This window comes from Chenopodium album, chromosome 11 (assembly GCF_948465745.1).
Source record: "Chenopodium album chromosome 11, dcCheAlbu1.1, whole genome shotgun sequence".
Taxonomy (NCBI): Eukaryota; Viridiplantae; Streptophyta; class Magnoliopsida; order Caryophyllales; family Amaranthaceae; genus Chenopodium; species Chenopodium album.
Window position 1 is genome coordinate 21,639,820 of NC_137844.1, and position 23,608 is coordinate 21,663,427.

Genomic DNA, 23,608 nt, shown 5'->3' on the forward strand with positions numbered 1-23,608 from the left:
ATATAGATTAGTATTGATATGGTACCTGCCCACCCCTATAAAAGCGCTCTCATAAATGCATTTCACGGTTTCACCCCTTCAAACCTCAACCTTTCCATATCTAAATTTTAAAAAAATAAATAAATAAAAGAAAATGGAAGAAGATCAAAAGAAAACACCACTTATAATTGGAGATAAAGAAGGTGGTGATATTGAAAGGGAAAATTGGAAAAAGGCAGCAATTGAGGAAGTGAAGAAACAAGTATGGTTGGCAGGACCATTAATTTCAGTAAATTTGATGCTATTCAGTTTGCAGTTGATTTCTATTATGTTTGTTGGTCACCTTGGTGAGTTATCACTTGCTGGTTCCTCCATGGCTACTTCCTTTGCTACTGTCACCGGTTTTAGCTTGTTGGTATGTTCCATATCGACTATCAATTTCATTTTCGTCTTTAACTATCGATATCTTTATGTTGATATTATATAACTACACATTGACACATATCCAATGATATATCTTCCATGACTAAGTTTTCTTTTTTTTTTTTAGTACCGTATATTAATGAAAATTTATAGTTAAAGTCTTTAAAGTTTGATTCTGAAATAGAAATATGCACTATATTATGGAACATGAAGAGTATACAATATGTATAAGTACCTAAAAAATTATCAAGAGTAAGTAACATTAATCACATTGATATACTTGTGATTTTGTCATAAGTTTCCAAATTTTATACTCCCTCCCATTTTCACAAGTTCAACACAACACTGCCTTTTTGCACTATTTAATTAAATTACTTTAACTCCAATTTTTATTCTTAATGTGTAGAAAACAAGTAATTTTATATAATAAGTTCGTTGATGGATTAGTTATAACTTATATTTTCATAATACTAGCATTTTACAATTTAAATTAACAAAAATAAAATAGAGTTCATATTAATGATCAAAGTAATGTATCGGCAAATAATCCCCCTATCTCAAGGAAACAATAATTGAGGATAAGAATGAAAAATACATTATCACTTCTTAGACCTCTCCCAGTCTAGCTACCTTAGAGGCTTGACAAGTCAAAAATTTCTTTTGTTTGTGCTTAATAATTAATTATGGCAGCATAATTGTCCAGGGGACAAATTTTATTTGTGTGGTTGAGGTAACAACCGTGTTTTCACCATCTAATTAGAATTTAATTTACTGGATTTTAATTTTTAAAATAATTGTTCCCAATCAGTGAGTATATGTGGTCAGATTGATTTCTATTACAGAGATTTTTACTTTCCATAAATTTTAACTCATTATAATTTAATATATTAATTGTCTTAGTCATTGACTCAGTAAACATAAAAGTCATATTGAACGACCAAAAAAAATTGTGAGGTTGATATAAGCGTTAACTACACTAATCTATGCTTGTTTATGCTTTAAATTTTATTGTTGTATTTGTTCTATTTAGTCACTGATTATTACTTGCAAAACTCATTTTTAATGAATGAAATCGATATTTACTTATGTTTACTGACCAAAACGGATTTTTAATTGTCAAAATTGATTTTTACCAAATATTTTGTAAATAGGAGGTCTACATTGTTCATCAAATATAAGTTGAACTCAGCATTATTTTTAGACAAATTTGTGAAAAAAGACTTTTTAAGTGATCGACTTTTTGTAAAAGGACTTTTTAAGTGAAAAGTTGTGAAAAAAAGGAACTTTTAAATTGTATTATATTTTAAGGGGTAGTTGGGTGAGTTTTCTTGATGGTCAACGCCGGAGGTTCAGCGTTGACTTTCACGTGTTAGTCACGTGAGTTAAAAAATATATTTTTTTTTCTCCCAAATTTCCCTCCTTTCTCGAACTACCTCTTTCATTTTTCCCCTTTCTCTGTCAACGTCGGATCGGAGTTTCGGCATTGACCACCAAGAAAACTCACCCAAGTACCCCCTAAAAACATAATACAACTTAAAAGGTTATTTTTCACAACTTTTCATTTTAAAGGTGCTTTTATAAAAAGTCAACTATTTAAAAGGTCCTTTTTTACAAATTTCTCTTATTTTTATTAAAAATAAATCTAGTTTTTGTTAAACTTGCTTTTACTGAACTTAACTTGATTTGTTGTGTGGTGATTGACCTATGCATTTACCTATTCACCTTCTAATTTGATTGCGATATGCTCATGTAATGTGTTTTAAAGCAAACAATAATATCATCTGCTTTGCCTGTTTGACAGATGGGAATGTCAAGTGCCTTAGACACCTTCTGTGGACAATCATACGGGGCAAAACAGTACCATATGTTAGGAATACACTTACAACGGGCCGTGATCATCCTTGTTGTTGCAAGCATTCCCCTGGCTCTTATATGGGCAAATTCAAAATCACTTTTAATAGCAGTTGGTCAAGATCATCAGATAGCAACTGAGGCCGGACACTACGCTCTTTTTCTTATCCTTGGTCTCTTTGCTTATGGCATTCTTTACTCAATCCTGAGATTTTTACAAACCCAGAATATTGTTTTCCCTATGATGCTAAGCACAGGGATTGCCACACTACTACATTTGCCAATCTGCTGGATTTTGGTTTTCAAATCTGGCCTTGGAAACCGAGGTGCTGCCCTTGCTACTGGTGTGTCCTATTGGATTAATGCAATATTGCTAGCATTCTATGTCAAGTTTTCTTCCTCATGCTCAAAAACGTGGACTGGTTTTTCTAGTGAAGCTCTTCATAATTTACCTTCATTTGTTAAACTTAGTATTCCTTCTGCTTGTATGGTATGGTAAGTTCCCGGAACCAGCAGTTCCATTGCAAAATCGATTGTGATTGAGTTGAGATTTAACTTCTTATCTTACATGTAATAATTGTATGGTATTGATATTTGATCTTTTTCCTTTCTACAGCTTAGAAATGTGGTCATTCGAACTGATGGTTCTCTTAGCTGGTCTTCTTCCCAACCCAACATTAGAAACATCCGCACTCTCCATCAGGTACGTACATTGGAGCATCACATAATCATATATAAGTCACGTTGCATAGAAACATCCTTAATATTCCATCCAAAATTAGTTGGCAAATTCTCTCCTTCATCCCTATAATTAGATAAATGCTGGTTAGCATATTAGTTAGGAATTATAATCATGAAGCATCTTTTTATGCAAATAATCATAAAACATTGCAAATTTGCAATGATAGCAAAATTGCTCACTTTTTTCGGACATCCTAAACTAGTACTGTGTATGTAGCTCTATACCACTATTAATTCTGAGCTGATATATGTTAAACTTTCAATATATGAGCTTATGCTGCAAAAAAATTATGCTGATGGAGTTATACCCTGACAAAGTATTTGCTTCTGTATATTGACTTCTGACCCTCTTTTATATGCAGTCTCAATACAGCTGCAATTGTGTGGATGATCCCCTTTGGTCTTAGCGGTGCAGTGAGGTCGGTCTGTTTGATTTTTATTATTATGATGATCTGACATTTGTAATAGACCTATTACCTGATATGCCTCTTGAAGTGAGCTAAAATATATATCTGTAGCTCCTGATATGTTTTCTGTATTATTTGGGTAGTACTCGAGTTTCCAATGAGTTAGGAGCTGGGCGACCTCAAGCAGCGAAACTAGCAGTATCGGTTGTTCTATTCCTAGCCATTAGCGAGGGCATATTCATCGGAATGATACTTGTCTTGATCCGCAACATTTGGGGCTATGCTTATAGCAATGAAGAAGAAGTGGTCAGATATGTAGCTGTAATGATGCCTATACTTGCAATATCTAACCTCCTAGATGGAATTCAATCTGTTCTTTCTGGTAAATATTATACTCAACCTTACATGGTGCTCATTTTCAATTTATCTCCTACCGGTTTGCTTAACAGCTATTGGTCCCTATTGTTATAAAAATTCAAGGAATTGTTAGAGGATGTGGGCGACAGAAAATTGGAGCATTTATCAATCTAGGATCTTATTATATCGTTGGCATTCCGTTTGCTGTCCTGCTAGCTTTCGTATTACACGTTGGAGGGAAGGTAAGCATCTCCTTCACTCTGCCAACACTAGTTACGTACCACTTGTAAAATTTACTTGTTCATGCTCTCTCAACTGCATCTTTGTTTTTAATCAACACAGGGACTTTGGCTGGGAATAATCTGTGCACTGGTTGTACAAGTCGCGTCTCTTTTCATCCTCACGATTAAAACAGACTGGGAGCAAGAAGTAGAGATCCTCAAATCTCAACACACATTTATTTTATGAGTATATTGTCCACCTCTTTTTCTATAATAACTAAACTAAGCTTCTGGTCATGTGTTAGGCAAAGACGGCAAGAGAAAGAGTGTATGAAGCAGTCATCCCTGTTGAATCAGTGTCGTGATTCATCAGCTTGAAATCCAGAGTTCAAGAGGCAAACCTGTGAAGTACCTTCCGATCAATAAGGCTTTCAAACACTATTGAACTAGTTTCTCAATACCTTTGACAAAGAATTCAATTTTGTTCCGCTTGAATGAGGCGAAGAATTTTGAACGACATATAATCCTAGAGTACTGCTAATGATGAAATTTATACTGGATAATAGGTCTTGCTCTTGCTGTAATTATATTACAATTAATATTGGAGATCTGCTGCTATTACATGAAAGTTACAAAAAAGATATACAAAACAACTAGCATGAGCAAAAAAATTTAATTATTTAATCCTTTATCCCATATTAATTGTAACACTTTAGCCACGTTAAAATACAATTTTGACCATAAATATATAACTATCTATTTGTAAGATTGATAAGCTTAATGTCTTAAAACATACTTAAAATTAACCTAATAAAAAACATGTTCTTAGAGAGTAATGTAAATAATGCAAAAAAAGTCAAATTGTTGCAACTTAAGAGTACTATGAGATGGAAAGAACATTTGTTTTAACCATAAAGGATTGAAATTGCCAGAACAGTTTAGATCCTGGAGCTCAGGGTAACTGGCTAAGGATTCACCAGTGTAAAGTAAAGTGGACCGTCTTAACTTCCAGATATAAAGCATTGCCCAGATTGGAGTGAAACACCCATAATTGTGCCATTACTATCTTCCCATCTCCAGGAAGAAATTAGAAATAGAAACCTCTGAAACAATGAAGAAGAAGCAAATTTGGGAATGGTAAAAATTTTCAAAAGAAAGCATTACGCCTTCATCATGATAACTTCCCTTAAACAATCGACATCATGCACGAAGATTGTTTACAACAATTGAATAACTCTCAACATCTGGAGAGGCAACTGGTAACTTCTGCAAAAAAAAAATAATAAAAAATATATATACATATATATATAAAAAAAAAAAAAAAGTTTTAAAAAAAAAAAAAAAAAAACCCTCTACACTCATCACCTGTTAGGCTGTTACAATAATTCACTCAGTTCTACATCGCGCACAATACCTTACATAACAAAATTTAGAAGCTATAAAAAAATTGTTCAACCATTGTTCCCCATCAAATTTTCAAGGATTGTCGAGGGGTTGCAGGGAAACGATAAAGCTCAATTTATTTGCTCCTACCTTCTACCAATCCTCTCAAACAGCTCTACAGATATTCAACCATCATCAGACTCCCACTGCTTTCGTTAATAAACGGCCTGCAACAGCCAATAGCCCAAAAGTTAACTCACAAAAACTCACATACTTGAATACAAAAAGAAACTAAGAGGGATAAAAACAATGGAGCAATTGATGGTCAATCAAGCCATACCTGGTTTAATTTGTGCATTCAGAGAAAACACAGAGAAACACACTTGGTATCAGTATTCAGCTTATTCAGGCATCTGGAATTCAAGATCTAATTTGCGCTTTAGATGTGTCCTATCAGCACTGCCAGAGAAAAAAATAAGAGTTTAGCCGAAGAAAACCATTTTAGACTTTTATTCTAAAATATTATACGTGTTTCTAGATCTCATTCATAGCACAGGCTTCTACACAAGCCCATTATACTACAATTCTACCATACCATGCTACACCATAACCTTTGAGAAGTCATCCAAAACATTAAAATAGGAGACAGTAATTGTCAAAACTGAAGCACAAGCAATGAAAAACAAGTTTAGCCATACAGAAAATTCTGTTTGGGGTTTTTATTAGATTTAAATTTAAGATTGGATATGAGTTTCAACATTATTAGATTGGTAATGAGAACTTTGTAAACAGTTCCTGTAATAATATGTCAGATGAATTATCAACCTGTTCTTAAAAGACAAATATATCCAAATAAGTATAAAAGCCAGGTCAAACCCAAGTTCAAATTGCAGGAGAGAAGCGAGGGGAAGACGATAAGATAATAACTCTTGGTCATTATTCTCTTTTCCCTGCTTTAAGCTCTTCATTATTGTGTCCTAACAGGCACCAACACATTCAAGCGGCGAATTTGTCGAGCATTCTTTTAATATAAATAAAACTAAAATGCACTTACATTAAGCTTCTTCCAGAAGATACTATATCAACCATAAAGGTGGGCATAATTTTTTTCATTTTTTTAATAACTAACATATATTTGTGTGTGTAAAAAATAATTTGGTAGCGAGCAAGAAAAAAAAAAGAAGAAATTCCAATAAATTTGATAAAGAACAAGCCCCATAAAGCTTCCAGGTCAAACTATAAACTGTAACCAAGCTAGACACCCAACTTGGAAATTACTATCTTTTCATCCAAAAGACCAAAACACAGCAAAAAATGCTGATTACTTTGATGTTTCAAATAAGAGACTTATCACTCAGTAACAGTAGCCCACCCAGCTAAACCTGAAAGATGTTACAGATCCCAGCAGATAGTATCATGAGTAAACAGAAAGGCTGTTGATCAATCAATATAGACCAATTCAGGATATAGGATAGGAAATCATGACTGCAGCAAAACGAAACTTAATGGTAAGGCAATGGACTTGGGGTATAGTAACTGCCAACTGGACCCTTGTAAATAAATGATATTAATTCAATATGGCAGGATTTTTCATAACTAGAAGACTTGCACATCATTTCCACTGGCTATATCAGGATTCTTTTGAGGCTTGATGCGTAAGATAGCTTAGTAATGACTCGGTCACTAAGTACTTCCTCCATTTCTAATACATGCAACAACTTGACTTTATAATACACGATTAAAAGTTAACATGTTGCATGTATTGAGAAACGGACGGATATATTTGATGTGTTTTATATATTAGATGTTTGACTTTGACTGAGAATTTCTCCAAGTAAAATACAATCACAGAAATACTAATAAATAAATTATTTTCTATCCTGTTGGGTGATGAATTAACTCACTTTTACATATGGAAAAGAACAAATTATACCTTTACTCAAGAAGCATGTTCAAGTTGTTTGGTAGTAGCACTTGAAATCCCATTGAAGAAAATAGCAGAAAAGAAGATTTTAAAGTTGGTCTACTATGAAAATTTTATAAAATAAAAAAAAAATGAAATAAAGGTGTTCTAATACAAAACTTGTTTATGTTTGTTTTAAACTAATTTACAAAGATATGGCTACCCATGCCTGAAATTTGTACATTGTCCAGGTGTCTGAATCACCAATGCTGTAAAAAAAGTTCCATGATTTTGGTATACAGTGAAGTGTCCAATTGTCCTACTACTCATGTTTCATGGATATATTTGAGGTGAATGAAAATTCCGAGTAACATAGATTATAAAAACAAAATAGAGTTATCCAACAGTAAAGGGCACAAAAATAAGTATTAATCCAGTATGAACGCTGAAGAGTCCTCCTAACACATCAAGGAACCACTTCAAAAGGTATTAATGATTATGTTTCAGGTGAAATATTAATTAGAGACAGATAACATGAAAAAAAATGTCAAGTTTACTTTTAATCTGACAGACAGACCCAAAAAGAAGAAAGGAATGCCTTCAATGTCATTAAAGAAAATGTGTTTGCTTCAATATAAAAATAAAAAATATTTTTTTGTAAGAAAAAAAAAGAAAATATGTTGAGAATGAAGAGAAAAAGATCGTAGTAACAGGAACCTCGATGAAAGAAAGGTGCCTTAAATATGATGAAATTTCCAAGCGGAAGAAAGGTATAGATAGTACGTGACAAATTGCTGTCCAATATGTGAATTCGTACTTCAATTATGGAAATTCTCGATGAAGGTGCCTTAAATCTGATTTCAGGAAGAAGAACTTCAAGTTTTTTCAAGAAAAAGGAGACATAATCGGGAGAAACAGCATGGAACCAATAAACAGGTTCATCAATGATTTGGTATTACAGTTTCTTACCTCTCCCAAATACAGTTCCAAAGCTATAGCAAGTTTTATACAAGCATGCTTTGGACCTAAGGAAATGAGCTTGATTAGGGCTGAAGCTAATTGGTAAATAAGTAAATGTTAATATTCAGAATTTGGTGAGTTTTCTTTCAGGCTTTCAAATATAAAAATTCATATATACATCCCTAGCCAGATAGTACCAGCGGTCAATAAAGTGCACAAGGAACCTAAGTTCCTCTAGCCCTCTCAGCATCCCAAGACTAATATAGTTGTTATGTAGGAAACTTATCTTAAGAATACAATATTACATTCCACATTTTAAATAAAGCTATGTCAGCTTCGAGTTCAGAGGTCCCAAGTTGAATCCATTCTAGCAGATCAATTGACTTAGTTTCCTTATTTAAGAAGAACACTACCCTATGGAGGTGGATAATTTCATGTATTATTCAGAACTATGATAATGTTCGGACATTCAACTCTCATGTTTGTCTCTTAAGCTCTCTATAAGCTTCTAAGAAGCTAGCTAACATTTATGACTTGTGAACACTTAACTAATCAACCTAATAACCCAGTTGCTTTAGAAGAAGTTGTGGTGAGTCGATTCTTTATAAACCTCTGCTTAAGAATCAGAACTTTGTTTTTGAGATTAGGTTAAATGAATTACAGGGGAGAAGTCTAAGTTGGAATTATACCTGGGGTGTCAGTTAAAAGAGTTAAGGATGACGCCAAGTCTGCATGGCCCTGTTGCATCAAATAGTGTAGTCTATGCCAAAACCAGGGAGCCATCTAAAACAGAAAGGACATGTTGCTGGTAGCTGCCACACAAAACTCACATGTCTAGGGCACTGGCCTTCAAAAAATAGGATAAAAAAGACTCTACATGCCTGACCACAACACTGGAGAGGTAGCTAAACTCCATCAACTACCATTTAGGGGTTGTTTAGTTCAACAAACTAGAGTAGAATGGATTGGTTCCCCTATTAAAAATAGCCCTCCTTAATAATAATGTTGAGTACATGCCTTAGTTCCACAAGTAGAAAAAAAAAATGATAGGAAAACCAATATAATGGAAAAATCAATGCTCTGTCACAAGTTCTCCATCCATTGGGAGTCATAGCTAATAATTACTACCTCTGTCCCAAAATGATTCCTCGCTTTTTTTTTTCTTTTTTTTTTTTATAATTCACAACATTGAGGATTTAACAGTTCCCAATGCACATTTAAATATATCAAGTTTTGTTGTAGTAAAAATTAAAAGAGTTAATTATATGCAAGTGTATTTCAAGATGAATCTAACAAGATCCCACATAACTTTTTTTCCTAACATATAAATCAGAACAGACGATCAAAGGAGTGTGTGAATAGTGCAAAAATTCAAAGGTTGTGATATAAAATAAAAATAAATAAAAAAAAAAAGGACGTATAGTGTATACTTCATATTGCACAGTCTTCAAGATGCACCTGTGACTATCAACAATTTTAATAACATACTAAAATATTATTTAAATGGAAAAAAAAAGAAGAATTGATGAGAAGCTGACATGCAGACAATGATGATGTCACTGGCTTTTGTTTTAGTACTAGTTATTGATTAGGGTCAGCTTTCGCATTCATCAATGATAATAAGTTACTAGATGTCAGAAAATAAAATTACCTGTTAATAGTTGGTCTAGGAGGAGGTCTAGATCCAAACACAGAAAAATCTATTGACATTGGTATTGTATCAGTTCTGCTTGAGCTTGGGCCAGTTGTTAATCTACTCCCACTGACATAATCATCTAACTTTTCAGCGTTGTGAACATTTTCTTCACCCCCATCATTTCTATTGGGCATTACTCTTCTCATTTTTCTAGGTGGAGACAACACAGTAGGTCCTTCATTTGGATTAGACTCGGGAACTTTTGAGTTATTATCGCCTTTATGTGAAGGTCGTGGTAAAGAAGCTGGATTTGTAGCAGCTGGTGGTGATGTAAAGTATCTGTACGGTTAGCACAAATAAATAAAGATATAAAAGGATAAATGTGATAATCGTTGGACGCACCAAATAAAGCACAGTAGCACACCAATTCCCCACCACAATTATATATGGAAGATATAACCTGAAACCAAATTGGAAGTAAAGATTACAAACAAACTGTCGAGAGTCTCAAGACATACCTGTGCTCCAAGGCCTGCTGCGCGGAAATTCGAGCTTTTGGATCGTAAGCGAACATCTTAGACAACAAGTCCAAAGCATCATCACTTGCCATTGGGAACAATGTACGTAAAGGAGGTGCCGGCACATATTGGTATTCTACATAATCGGGAAGGTATACCATATCAGGCCACTGTGCAGGCTTTGGTGTCCCAAAGGCTGCAAAAATTTTGCCAAGTTGATCAATGTCACTTGAACCCTGCATAATAAGGGAGGTCAACTAATCAGCTCATACAAAAATCAGCAACAAAAATATTAAAAATAACAAAATAAAAAAAAATAAATAAAAAATAAGGGAATTATGAGATCTTATACAAGTAGTCAAGACATCCAATTCAAAACATTTTCCACATTGAAAACAGTAGAGCAAGATAGGCACACCATACAATCAAGTCATAAATTACAGTTCTGTAATGTTGGGTGATTAATTGATGGAGGATAACAGCTCGTAGCACAAACAAGAGAAGATACAATGACAAACTAAGGCATGTCGAAATGTTACAAGAGCTTTCCTTTAAAGAACATTATATACATGGTGCTTTGGTAGTATAGGACTATGTTACCTCAGCTCAATAATTACACTGCCAAGTGCCAGCTCATGTCCAACACTCCAACATACTCCAATCAAAATTGATATGAGTACTTGGGTTTGATCTTTGAGAAAATAAAGCACACTATATTCATATAAGATATTCTTAATGAGTCCAACACTGGTTAAAAATCCAAGTAAGAGATACTTTAGAAGAAAGCATTCAGGCTCATAGGTCCAATGAATGTGGTACAGAAATTTAAATTCAGCTTAACAAGGAAATGGCTGCAATTGTTGGCTGGACCCAGACTCTTTGACACAACAAAGTTATCATGAGATGCCAAGAGAGGTTGTGTCAAAGAATCTGGTGAGCTAAAAATTGATTTTCAATGTCAAGGATATGTATCGAGATGTGTCAACGAATGAAAGGACATGTGGAGGGTTGACAAAAGATTTCCCTATTACAATTGGATTGCACCAAGGGTCTGTATTAAGCCCTTTTCCTTTTGCAATGGTTCTAGACGAAGTAACTAGAAGATGAGGTTCCATGATGGATGTTATTTGTGGATGATATCGTTTTGGTGGATGAAACTAAAGATGGGATTAATGTCAAGTTATGGAGGCAAAGGTGGGAATCTAGAGGGTTTAAGTTGGTATGTCGCTTTGGTACTCACAAGGAAAAGCGAAGTGGTGAGTTTGGATGGTAAGGATTTGACCATGAGTGAATGTTTTAAATATCTTGGGTTGATCATCCAGAAAAATGGTGACATTGACCAAGACCTGGCCTTATAGGATTAAGTCGGGTTGGCTTAAATGGAGAGCGGCCACGGGAGTGTTATGTGACAGTTGAAGGGAAAAGTTTAGAGGACTGCCATAAAACCAGTGTTTCTCTATGGTACAAAATGATGGGCTTCTAAGAAGGAGCACATTAAAAAGATGGAGGTTATGGAAATGCGCATGTTAAGGTGGATGTATGGGAACACTCTAAGAGATAGAATCAGAAATGAGGTTATTCGCAAGAAAGTAGGTGTGGCAAGTATTATAGACAGATTAAGGGAAAATCGTTTGCGTTGGTTTGGGCATGTAAGATGGTACCCGAGGGTGCACCGATTCAAAGTGGAAGAGTGGGACCATGGAGGAGTTAAATGAGGGAGAGGGAGATCGAAGATGAATTGATTGGAAGGAGTTAGGAAGGATATGAAGTATATGGATTTGCATGAGGATGAAGCATTGGATCGTAAGGGATGGAGCAGGATAACTACACGGAATAATCAAATTTGTTTCATGTAGCCGACCCCACTTATGGGATTAAGGTTTAATTGATTGATTGAATATCACACGTGAACCCATTGTGTTAAACATTGAGCATATTATGATTCACCAGTATATATATATACAAAGTATAAGTTACCCTTTGTCTCAATGGCTTTGACGACTTGAACTTTCTAATACTTCTTCTATTTCAAAAATATTGCAACACTTTGACTAAAATGTGTGAGTTTTTTAGGCAAAGTGTTGCAATTTTATGAAACAGAGGAAGTATACAACAAATGATCACGAGAAAAAAGTGGATGAAAGGTTTCATAGCCTTAACAACTTTCACCAATCTAGTTCTTACTGGTCCCAACAAAAGGATTTGGACGGTAGACACCTCAAAGTTATCCTCATACAAAGCCTACAAAAATTTAACCCCGTAGAGCATCACTCTACATCTTGCCAGGTTGGTACTTGCATCAAAAAGTCCAAAATACTTACTATAATTATCATTTACTGCTCACACTAAAACAAAACAAACAAAAGGAATATGTTGCAGAAATAAAAGATTGTATGGTCCTATGCCCTAATGATGATGTAAAGGGGAACACAAATAAGCTCACTTTCCTGCATCATCCCTTTATTTGAAAGATATAATGGAGGGTCCCTATTCTTTCATGGAAAAGCATGTTTTGTCATCCATTTTCATCCGCAATACTTTATGTTAGAGAAAATGGAATCATCGGAACTTGAAAGGTGACGATACTTTAGAATATTTAGGGGTGTTTGGTTCACGGAATATAGGTATGAGGTATGGGTTTAGAATGACTAAAACCCATACCATATGTTTAGTTGTCAAAAGTATGAATTTTAAATAAAAACCCTTGGGGGGAGGTGGGTTTGGCCCATTCCATTCCCTTAAGTAACAAATAAAAGGAAGAAATAGTGAGAGATTCCATTCTAGAAGCAAACACATGGTATCAAGTATCAAGTTCCAACCCGATACCACCTTAACCTCATTCCTGATTCCAAACTCATACCACTATGCGAACCAAACACCCCCTTATCTTTTTCAAAAATTGAAAGCATTTGGATGGAACACATGAATAGTGTGTCCAAAAAGTACAAGTGGTTCGGTTGGCTTAACATTTAGAAATCAAGCATTGAGAATAGAATATTTCAAATGACAAAGAGAAACAAATAAAATGCTTTGTGTTTTATGTTCTTTGTTTTCTTCAACTCCTCCAATGACATAAGCAGGAAAAAAAATACTTCCTCTATTTCTATTTAGTTGACGCGTTTGATTTAGGCACATATATTAAGGAGAGGAGAGAGAATAAAAAAGCAAGTGGGGTAACTTGTAAATACAAGGTAAAAAATTTACCCCAAAAGGAAACGTGTCAACTAAAAAAAAAACTTCCTAAAAAGGAATACGTGTCAACTAAAAAGAAAGAAATAGAGGTAGTATATCCCAGGTCACTTAAAGTGCATGGAAAAACAATATAATGCCATTAGTATTGTCATGAATGTAAGGATTTAGGGAAATTTAACCTAATATCCATGTACTCTTGGCTTTTCCATTTAAGGTTGCCAAGTGGCTATTCCATTTGAGGGTGGCCATGTATACATCTATTACATTCAAGCCATTGCATATCATGTAGTATTTTAGCAATCTCGCTATATATTTAAAAGCATTTTAGTGAATTCATTTTAAAAGCATTTTACAAATGTTGAACATTTAAGAGCTAATGTAGTACGTGTTGAAACCAAATGTTGTACATAAAAAATGTCCAAAGTTGAGAGAGAGAGGGGGGGAGGGGGGACCTTAACAATTATTTACAATTTTGTCGTTGATGATATATACAATTGCAAGATTTTCCCTATACAAAAAAAATATTTTTGTACACATGGTAAGTTTCAACTTACAAAAGTCAAAATGAAAAGGGAAAAAAAATTACAATTATTTACACATTTACAATTGTTATATACAAATATATTTTAGAAAATTTCCTAGTATACAAAAAAGGAAAAATTACTTTAAATAATCCAACCTTTGCCCCATTCTCCCAAAATAAACCAACCTTTGGTTTATTCAAGAATAATCCAACCTTTTTACCCCCATCTTCCCATATCAACCCAACAGGTCACCAAACCGCTATAACAAGTTGCCTTGCCTACGTGTCATTTTCTTATTGGTTTTTTTTTTTATTTACAATTATTTTTTAAAAAAAAAAAAAAAACCCCACCCCATTTCTTTCTCTTTCCTCTCTCTTTCTCCATGACCACCTCCTTAGCCACCACGTACTCCCTTTAGCCACCACCAACACCAATTCCTTTCTCTCTCCTCTCCTTCCATGGCTAACCTCCATTATTAACACCATCTTCCCCAATTACCATCTACCTCATCTCCCCTCCTTACCAACCAATAAGAAAACCATGAACCCAAAACCTCACCACCCCAACTCACGAAGAACCACCACCACCACGAACCTCGCCATCACCGAATTTAACCACTCCCACACACCAAGAACTACCACAAATTAAAAACACCGAACCTCGAAAAACCCCCAATCCACTATTTTTGGGCAGGCTGATTATATGGATGTCGTACTTATTCGGTAGGTGGGGTTGATTTGTGTAAGTGAGGGGTTGTTTCGGGGGTGGGGTGGTGGGTATTGGGTAGGGGGCTGATTTCGTGTGGCCTTGTGGGGGTGGTAGTTGCTTATTGAGGTGAGGGGTTGTTTGAGGACAATTTTTCTAGGTGAGGTGTAGTTTTGGTGTTGGTGTTGGTGGGTGATTGAGTGCGATTTAGATGTTGGTGTTGCTGGTGCGGTTTTAGTGTTAGTGGTGGTTGTTTTCGGTGCTTGTGGTTGGTGGTGTTGTTAGTCATGGAGGAAAGATGAAGGAGTTGGTCATCATAGGGGTGGACCGGTGGAGCTTTTGGGGTGGTGGTAATGGAGGAAGATGGTGGGATGGAGGAGAAAGTAAAGGATGACCGGTTGTATAGGTAACTGGTCATTTGGATTCATTATGAAAAGAAGGGGTATAAAGGTTGGATTATTCTAGAATAATCCAAAGGTTAGTTTATTTTGGGAGAATGGAGCAAAAGTTGGATTATTTAAAGTAATTTTTCCCACAAAAAATAACTTTACACAATGGTAACTATCAACTTTTTATTCACAATCTGCGTTTAGCACCACCTACCTGTTTTCTTCGCTCCCTTCTTCCATTAGAGCATTCCCTAGCAACTACCATAAATTAGTAAAATGACCCTTGGGATGAATTAAAAAAAAATGTCATGAATTTTAGCTCTCTTAAATTATAGTATATCACTTTTCCCTTTGAAAGGCAATGATTGGTCATAAATGTAGGTTTTGAAGAAAGAAACGAAAGGATCAAGCTCTAAGTTTATGAACAATAATATCCCAATTCAGCTATTCAATTGCAATAGACAGAATACAAAGGCCTTACTTGTTGCAGTGGGACTTAACTTCCCCCAATAATTTACAATTTATGGGAAATAATTTCTCTTATCTGATCGCCAAGAATTCGCTTTAGTTTGTTTGGTTGGTATTAAGGAAATTACAATTCCTAGGAAATTTGAATTACCTAAAGAAGCTGGGTAAAATAATTCCCACATTTGGCACTTTTTTGGTTACCCAAACAACATACTTTAAGTGTACTTCTTAGGAATTTGAGTGCCTATAAGAAATCAGTGCAGCCAAACAAGACCTAAGTCTTGGTTTTAAAAGTTGAGAGGCAACACAAGAAATGCCCCAAAAGAAAGACATAGGATGCAAAGACTTTCCTAATACCGCGCGGGAAAACATGTACTCTCAAACCTCAAACAATCTGTCAAGAGAAATGCCACTATCACATTCTAAAAAGAGTTTTGCAATCCTTACTCTCCTAAAAAAACTTCCCTTTAGTACAATGCATAAGTCCTCACTGACCACCCTAATACATTTCAGCCTTGTGAAATTACTCTAATTCATAAAAAAAAAAAAAAAAAACTTTAGGGGGGCATTTGGTCCCGGGTATTCAAGTAAGATAAGAGAATCAAATTTCCTTTGTTGATGTTTATCCACATTTATGACATTCCATTTATCCTCCCTATTAACCCAAAGTCTACTACATTGATTCCCAAAACTCCCCCCAACATATTTCCAATTTCTTTCATAGCCGCCACCGCACCACAACCACCACTTCCATGTATTCCACCATCACCAACTTATCACCGCCAATGACCCACCACTGCCACCCTAACCACCACTGCTTATTTACTACGAAACCCACTTAATCTTAGAGAAATTTACCCAACCACCACCCTAATCTAACAAACCCACCACTGCGCCACCAATCCACTACAAAACAAACCTTATTTCTACAAACTCTACATAACTACCACCCCAATCTAACAACCCACCCACAACCCCACCAGAAAACCCACCTCGACCCTTAAAATCCACCCAAATCCCATCCGAAAACCTAGCCACACCATCAAATGCCCACCCTCATCCTAGAAAAAAACTAGATCTAAGAGGGGGAAAAAAACAAAAGAGACAAAAAGATAAAGGGAAGGTACTCCAATAAGATATGGTGGTACAAGAGTGAGGCAATGCTCCGATGAGAAGAAGGTGGGGTTTGGTTGTGGAGATTGAGATGGGGTTGAGAAAAAAGAAAGACGATGAGCTATGGTGGTTTTTTTAAAAGACAAATGTAACGGTTCTAATTTCCTTTCACCTCCTTTCCCTTTCTTGACTGCATACCCTTTCCCTTTGTTTGACAACACCCCATTAATCCTTTTAGAGCCTACCATTCCAAACAAAATTTACTGAAAACGTACTTCAGCCTAGTGAAATCACTCAATTTCATGAAATAACTTTGATCTTTCCAAAGAACTCCAAGGAGCAAAGTGTCCATAAAACCAAGAAGGTTGGCATGAAATAGTAAACACATCATGTATGTTAAGCACAGATTTATAATAGTAATAGCAGATAAACAGATATACAAACAAATCAAAAGAAAACAAAAACCTATAATACAACATCCAATACACTCACCTAAGAGACCCAACACCCTTGTGAAATATACATGCAATATAAATCATTATAACGCACAGAAAAAGGAAGCCTGAATTCTATATCCAAGTTTTTTTTCCAAAGGCCAGATGGTTCATAGTAGATGCATATGGGTGGCCTTGTACACAGGCTATAAACACTTGACACAAGGCCATCTGTAGATCTTGTACGAATATCATCAATCATATAATTAAATTAAGACCATTCCAATACATAAAGAGTGTTTTGTAAGGAATTCTCAGTAGTAGTTGATACTTTATATCATGAATTATAGCATTTAGATGTGTGGGATTCTATTTCTATGGAATTAAATTTTGGTTGTTTCAATAGTCCAATACTAAACAGAACTTGAACTTTGACTTGCCGCATTAGAGCTTTAGAAAAAGAAATTCCATTACGTACTTTCCATTACATAAATAATTAGTTTACATATTAATTACTTCCTCCACTCCCCTAATATTGCACCAATTGGACATTTGACACTACTCACACACTCCTCTGTGATTACATATTGTGACCAATGTGATGTATACACAAGGAAAAATATAGTTATACATGGTCTTATTAGAAAAGTCTTAGTATATACTTTCATGATATCAAATTTTTTACTTTTATATAACTACAGAAATTTAAGGCTACAAATGAGCATTAGGATGCGCAAATCACCCCCCCCCCCCCAATGTTGCAATAACAAATACCTTCTCTATCTATTCACTTCTATCAATGATTGTATGCTCCTCTAAACCCAACTTCTTGCATCATTCTTAGCAAATAATCAGTAATATGACGATCAACATATATAGGTCTTCCGGGCAATCACCTTGCCAAATTATAAGGTTAGTGTGATCCAAACTTTCAAAATCAGACAAAACAGAGAAATAGAGGTTAACTTTCGATATATAGCTAACAAATGGTTTCCTTTGTTTTATATTCATGATTTTGATAACCCACAAGAGGTCAAATAAATCTACACATCCTAAATAAATAAACAAAATTTGTAAAGTACAACAAGCTTACCTGTAAAAAAGGTCTTCTCAATAGTAGTTCTGCAAACACACAAGCGGCACCCCAGACATCCACTGCAGGACCATATTGCTTAGTGCCAAATAGCAGCTCAGGTGCTCTATACCATCTAGCAAAAACCTATGAAAAATATATTAGAGCCTAACACAGATTGAGCAGAACATAAGCTATTTAACAAAATTTTGTCACCCTCACAACAATTATATGACAAAATACTAGAAAAGACTATGAGAGGGAGATTTGTTAGTCAAAATTAGCACCTTGATCCTTAAGCTTCACCACAAGCATTTCCGCAAAAAAATAAAATAAAAAATAAATAAAGGCACATACTTCTACTCAGTTTATTCTTTGGTACATGACTAAAAACACTAATGACCCAAACTAGTTCAGCAGAGACACATCCTCATTCAGGTCACCCAGATCTATCCAATACTACAGTGCACACAAGCACAATGACCTAATTGTGTTAGTACATTAAGAGAATCTAAACTTCTTGTTTCTGGCCTCTCCCTGACCTCCCTAAGAGGGAATACCTATAAATGTTCTGTATAGTTGATCTTCTTCTACTAAAGCACTTTGTATCAATAGATACAAAATAAAGTTAGTGTTGTAAACAATAAAAAGTTAGAGATGTGCTCATGATCAGCTGGTACTTTCACAGATAAAACTGTTGGCATAATATGGTATAGCTCAAAGGCATATTTATATTCATTCCTAGTTCAACACTTAAGAGAAAACTCGTGATCTTGGTCATGGTGACAATTACATTGATGATCATAAGGTCAACATAACATGTGCCAGACAAAACGAACCACAGCTGGCTCAGTGTATGCTGAAATGAAATATCAGAACTTCTTAACTTCATAGTTCCAATCAAGTGACTAAAAGCTATACCTCTACAAGCACCTTCCAACAGATAATCTTTTTATGTAAAGTGTATTTGACTTAAAGGAGTTCCCTTACACTTCCAATAACAACAGTTTAAGGGCTTGTTTATATATGAACATAATGGGCCTAATGATATTAACAAATAGTAACCGTAACACGACCTGTAGCATATACTATTACCTGCGATATGAATTGAAAACCCCAAGTTTATAGCAACATATTGTGCAACAAGTAGCAAAATCCTAGACATAACATAAAATAGCATTCTTTACATGACGTTAAGGCCCTTGGTTCATCCCATCATGCTTTAACCTCCATTAACACGAGCATATCTAGGAAATATGCAGTCAAATTAAAGTATTTTATATGAAATTGTTTGAAATTTCAAAAATCTTACCAATATAAAAGAGAACAAGAATTAAAATTATAATTCAGATGTACTTTAAGAAATTTCAATAAGTTATCAATAAGTAAGCCAACTACAGATAAAAGTGACAAAACAAGGTAAGATTTCCAAGGTGCCAAGATGTAGACAGCTCAAGGACACAGTAATAAACCAACAGAAAGTTCAAACAAAATACAACAGGAATCTACATCTCTATGATATGCAAGCAACACAAGGTCACAGCAATAAACCAACAGAAAGTTGAAACAAAATGAAACAAAAATTTCCATCTATAAGATATGCTAGCAACACAATCAAGCTGTCATCATCTGAACAGAAATTGTTCATTCAAAAGTTACCTAAAGAAAATAACATGAAGAGATTCTACTGAGATTAAAGAAAGAACTCTGGCCCTGATCTTAGCATTGTTTGCGTTATCTCAGATTCAGGGGCTTAATTCCAAACCACGATTTCAATAAATTTAAAAAGCAGTTGCCACAGAATCCAGAAACTCAATCATGGAACACAGTATGAAATAACAATATGGTTTTATTTTACCAAAGGATAGTTTTATTTTGTTTCATTATATTCATATTCCTATTGTAGATGTCAAATAAGTTTCAATCAATAAAAAAAAAATAAAAAATAAGGGAAATTCCCATTGGTAGCCATGTAAAATTGCACATTCTCAATGGTAACAATTTTTTTTACAAATTTCCAAATAGCATTACTTTTGATAAGTTTCCCTAACATGACAATATATTTGTAATTAACAACTAATTAGCTTAGATAAACAAAAATTATTTTAATAATTAACAACAAAAATATAATAAAAATAAAAAAATAAAAAACCCAGCCACCCTGCCCCCACCCCCGCCAACCTGCTCCCCACCCCGGCCACCCCCCGCCGGCGCCGTAGTACCCTGAAACCGCGCACCGGCGACACCTCACCTAGACCTCACCCCTAAACCACCCTCTGCTTCCCCTGAACCACCTTCCCCTCTCCCTAAAACCCCTTCCCCTCGCCTAGAAAAACTCTCCCTCCCCACCGGCCGGCGCCAAAATCCTCTCCTCGACGCCGACAAACACGATTCACCCCACCCCTTGTCGTCTCCACTCCCTTTCCCCCCTTTGATCTCCACCCCAATACCCAACCACCCAAATCGAAACCCTAGATTTTTTATTTGGGGGTTTAAGGGTTTCGAGTGGTGGTTAAATGGGGGAAAGGGAGTGGAGATGACAGGGGATAGGCTGAATCATGTTGGCCAGCGCCGGCCGGTGAGGAGGGAGATTTTTCTGAGGGGAGGGGTAGGGGTTTTAGGGAGAGGGGAAAGGGAGGGTGGTTCAAGGGGTAGGATTGTTGCCGGCGCACGCTTTTAGGGGTAGTACGGCGCCGGCCGGGGTGGCCGGGGTGGGGAGCAAGGTGGCGGGGGTTGGCAGGGTAGCTGGTTTTTTTTATTTTTGTTAATTATTAAGTAAATTCTTGTTTAATTAAGCTAATTACAAATATATTGTCATGTTAGGGAAACTTATCAAAAGTAATGTTGTTTGGGAGAATTTGTAAAAAAATTTGTTACCATTGAAATGTGTAATTTTACATGGCTACCAATGAGAATTTCCCTAAACAAAATTTAGTTTAAGAAAAAATTAATAAAAAATTTAAAAAGTCTAAGAATGCATACTAATAGAGTAATTCAAATTTATTTGAAACAAGTTAGGTATACTCAGCATGCACTAGAAAGAGGAATAAAAATAGAGTAGTATCCCAAGAGGGAAACTTGTCAATCTAAAGTGTCTAAAGAGCTACACCTCTATATAAAATTTAAATTAGCAACAAGTCTCTGAGGACATAAATGAACTCCAAAACTACTTAATACTCACTTGATGGGTAAACCTGCGATCTGGACTGCCAAATATACGTGCTAAACCAAAATCCCCAAGTTTGAGATGTCCATCAGCTGCTAACAACAGGTTGTTTGGCTTCATATCCCTGTTAAAGACACAGAGTTAGTCAGCAAATATATCAAATCACTCTCAGCCAACAGCACTCCAGTAATTTTGAGTTGTAAGAAGCACCTGTGAAGGACCCACTTCTTGTGACAAAAAGCTAGTGCTTTCAAGGTCATTTGTAGATAAGATTTTGTGTCAGCAGGAGAGAGTACAATATTCCTATCCCGAATGACAGCTTCAAGATCACTCTCCATGAACTCAAACACAAGATGCAAGTTTCCCTTATGGGGGAAGGCATCTATCAACGCTATTATGTTAGGGTCTTTAAGCTCTTTTAACAGTTTAATTTCTCTCAGGGCAGTGAAATTTACACCTTCCTTCTGCTTTCCAAGACGAATTTTCTTGATTGCAACAGTTTGATTTGTCTGCATAGCAGCGAATGAATTTTTAAACCAAAGCTATCACTAAAACAAGAACATCATAAGGTCACACATATACAATTCAAATTTTTAAAACCAATAATTTAAGATCACCAATTCCTCAGGTCATATCCTATGTGAACCATACTAAAATGCATATGGTGCTACAAGAGTAAACTCCCAAAAATCTATGACTATCACTACTTCAAGTGCTGGGCACACGACATATCTCCAAATAAGAAAGCTTACTTTTGACCCTTTCTATGCAAGGCCACTATTCTTTCTGACCAAAGATGAGCTATATATAATTCACAATGAACATAAGTACATAAGAGAGCAAGCAAAACAAAATTATACAGAAACTACAGAGAAAAACATGTTAAACATGTTAAGTAAGATCATTTATATATTTTTATAAGGAGACAAATTCATATTCCCACCAAACTCATCACAAAAACCACCGTGACAAAATTTTCGCCTACCAACAAAATAAGATGCACATACATATAAAGAGAATTTTTGCCTATCACCAAAAAAAAGATGCATACATAAAAGGCAAAGGAGATACTATCATAGAGATTAGTAAAATTTTACCAATAAACAAGGTTTCATCTAAACCACGGATTTGCCTTTATATTCCTATTTCCACCTTAATTGAAAACAACACTAATACTAATCTATATAATAATTTCAAAGTTTTCTTCAAAAAAAAAATATAATAATTTCAAAGTCAATTTTACAACTTCTCACCGTAACCTTTTAAACTCTTAATCCGCAAATGTTGTTAACTTCACTATTTCTTTTATCCTTTTTTTTTTAAAAAAAAAAAAAAAAAAAAAAAAAAAAAAAAAAAAAAAAAAAAAAAAAAAAAACTAGTAATTTCCATCATAACTTCCAATATCATCCCCAAATCAAATCACTTCTTCTAAACAATTCAATAACTCCCCTAATCATATTAACAAAAATAAATTAATAATACCATAGCTATAGTACTATGAACAAACACAAGTAAGAATATGATTAACAACATATCAACATTCAAAAGCTAGTTTATGAAACTAACCCACACAAGTAAGAATATGCAGCATCAACAACAACAATTCTACATTAAATTAATCCACCCCTTAAACTGCGTAATACTATTAAGCATATAATAATATGATATGAACGAAAATTTAGTAAACAACTGAAAATTTAGAACCCCATCTATCATACAAGAACAAAAAAAAAAAATGAACGAAAAAGAATCAAAGAGTTAAACCTGGGTATCGATGGCCTTGTAGACAACACCATAGGTACCTTCACCAAGAACTTCACGCTTTAAGTAGCGATCAGCAACTTTCTTTGTAACCAAATTATCCAAATCCGACATTGCAAATTAAAAAGAAAAAAAATAATCCCCTTTTTCTGAAAGGGGGAAATTCCAGAAATTGACAAAAAAAAACCCTAATTTTTTGTGATTTAGGAAGAAAATTACGCGTTGTACAAATTAATTTGATGGGATTGAGATGAAGACATTGAAGAAGTTATGCATATTAGCAGGTGGAAGGGTCTGAACTCTGTGAAGTGGAGATACAGAGAAAAAGAAAAAGAAAAAGAAAAGGGAAAATATTTTTTGTTGTTTTGAGTGTGAAAATTATGTTGTGAATTGCTCTAGTTTGAA

The 23,608-nt window shown here is 35.0% G+C and overlaps 2 protein-coding genes across 2 annotated transcripts; one reads left to right on the forward strand and one right to left on the reverse strand.

The window, feature by feature from the left end:
* On the forward strand, positions 1-5,262 carry LOC145567489 (protein DETOXIFICATION 16-like). Its single transcript, XM_081626782.1, has 8 exons — positions 1-394; positions 2,204-2,748; positions 2,870-2,956; positions 3,357-3,413; positions 3,545-3,783; positions 3,882-4,000; positions 4,101-4,187; positions 4,285-5,262. The coding sequence occupies exons 1-8, from the start codon at positions 134-136 to the stop codon at positions 4,342-4,344; spliced, it is 1,455 nt and encodes a 484-aa protein (XP_081482908.1). The 5' UTR covers positions 1-133; the 3' UTR covers positions 4,345-5,262.
* Positions 5,124-23,608, reverse strand: LOC145567490 (cyclin-dependent kinase D-1-like). Its single transcript, XM_081626783.1, has 8 exons — positions 23,207-23,608; positions 21,653-21,951; positions 21,458-21,566; positions 18,298-18,423; positions 10,380-10,615; positions 9,877-10,200; positions 5,703-5,821; positions 5,124-5,589 (listed from the first exon to the last, which is right to left on the reverse strand). Exons 1-7 carry the CDS (start codon positions 23,315-23,317, stop codon positions 5,764-5,766), a joined length of 1,263 nt encoding a protein of 420 aa, XP_081482909.1. The 5' UTR covers positions 23,318-23,608; the 3' UTR covers positions 5,124-5,589; positions 5,703-5,763.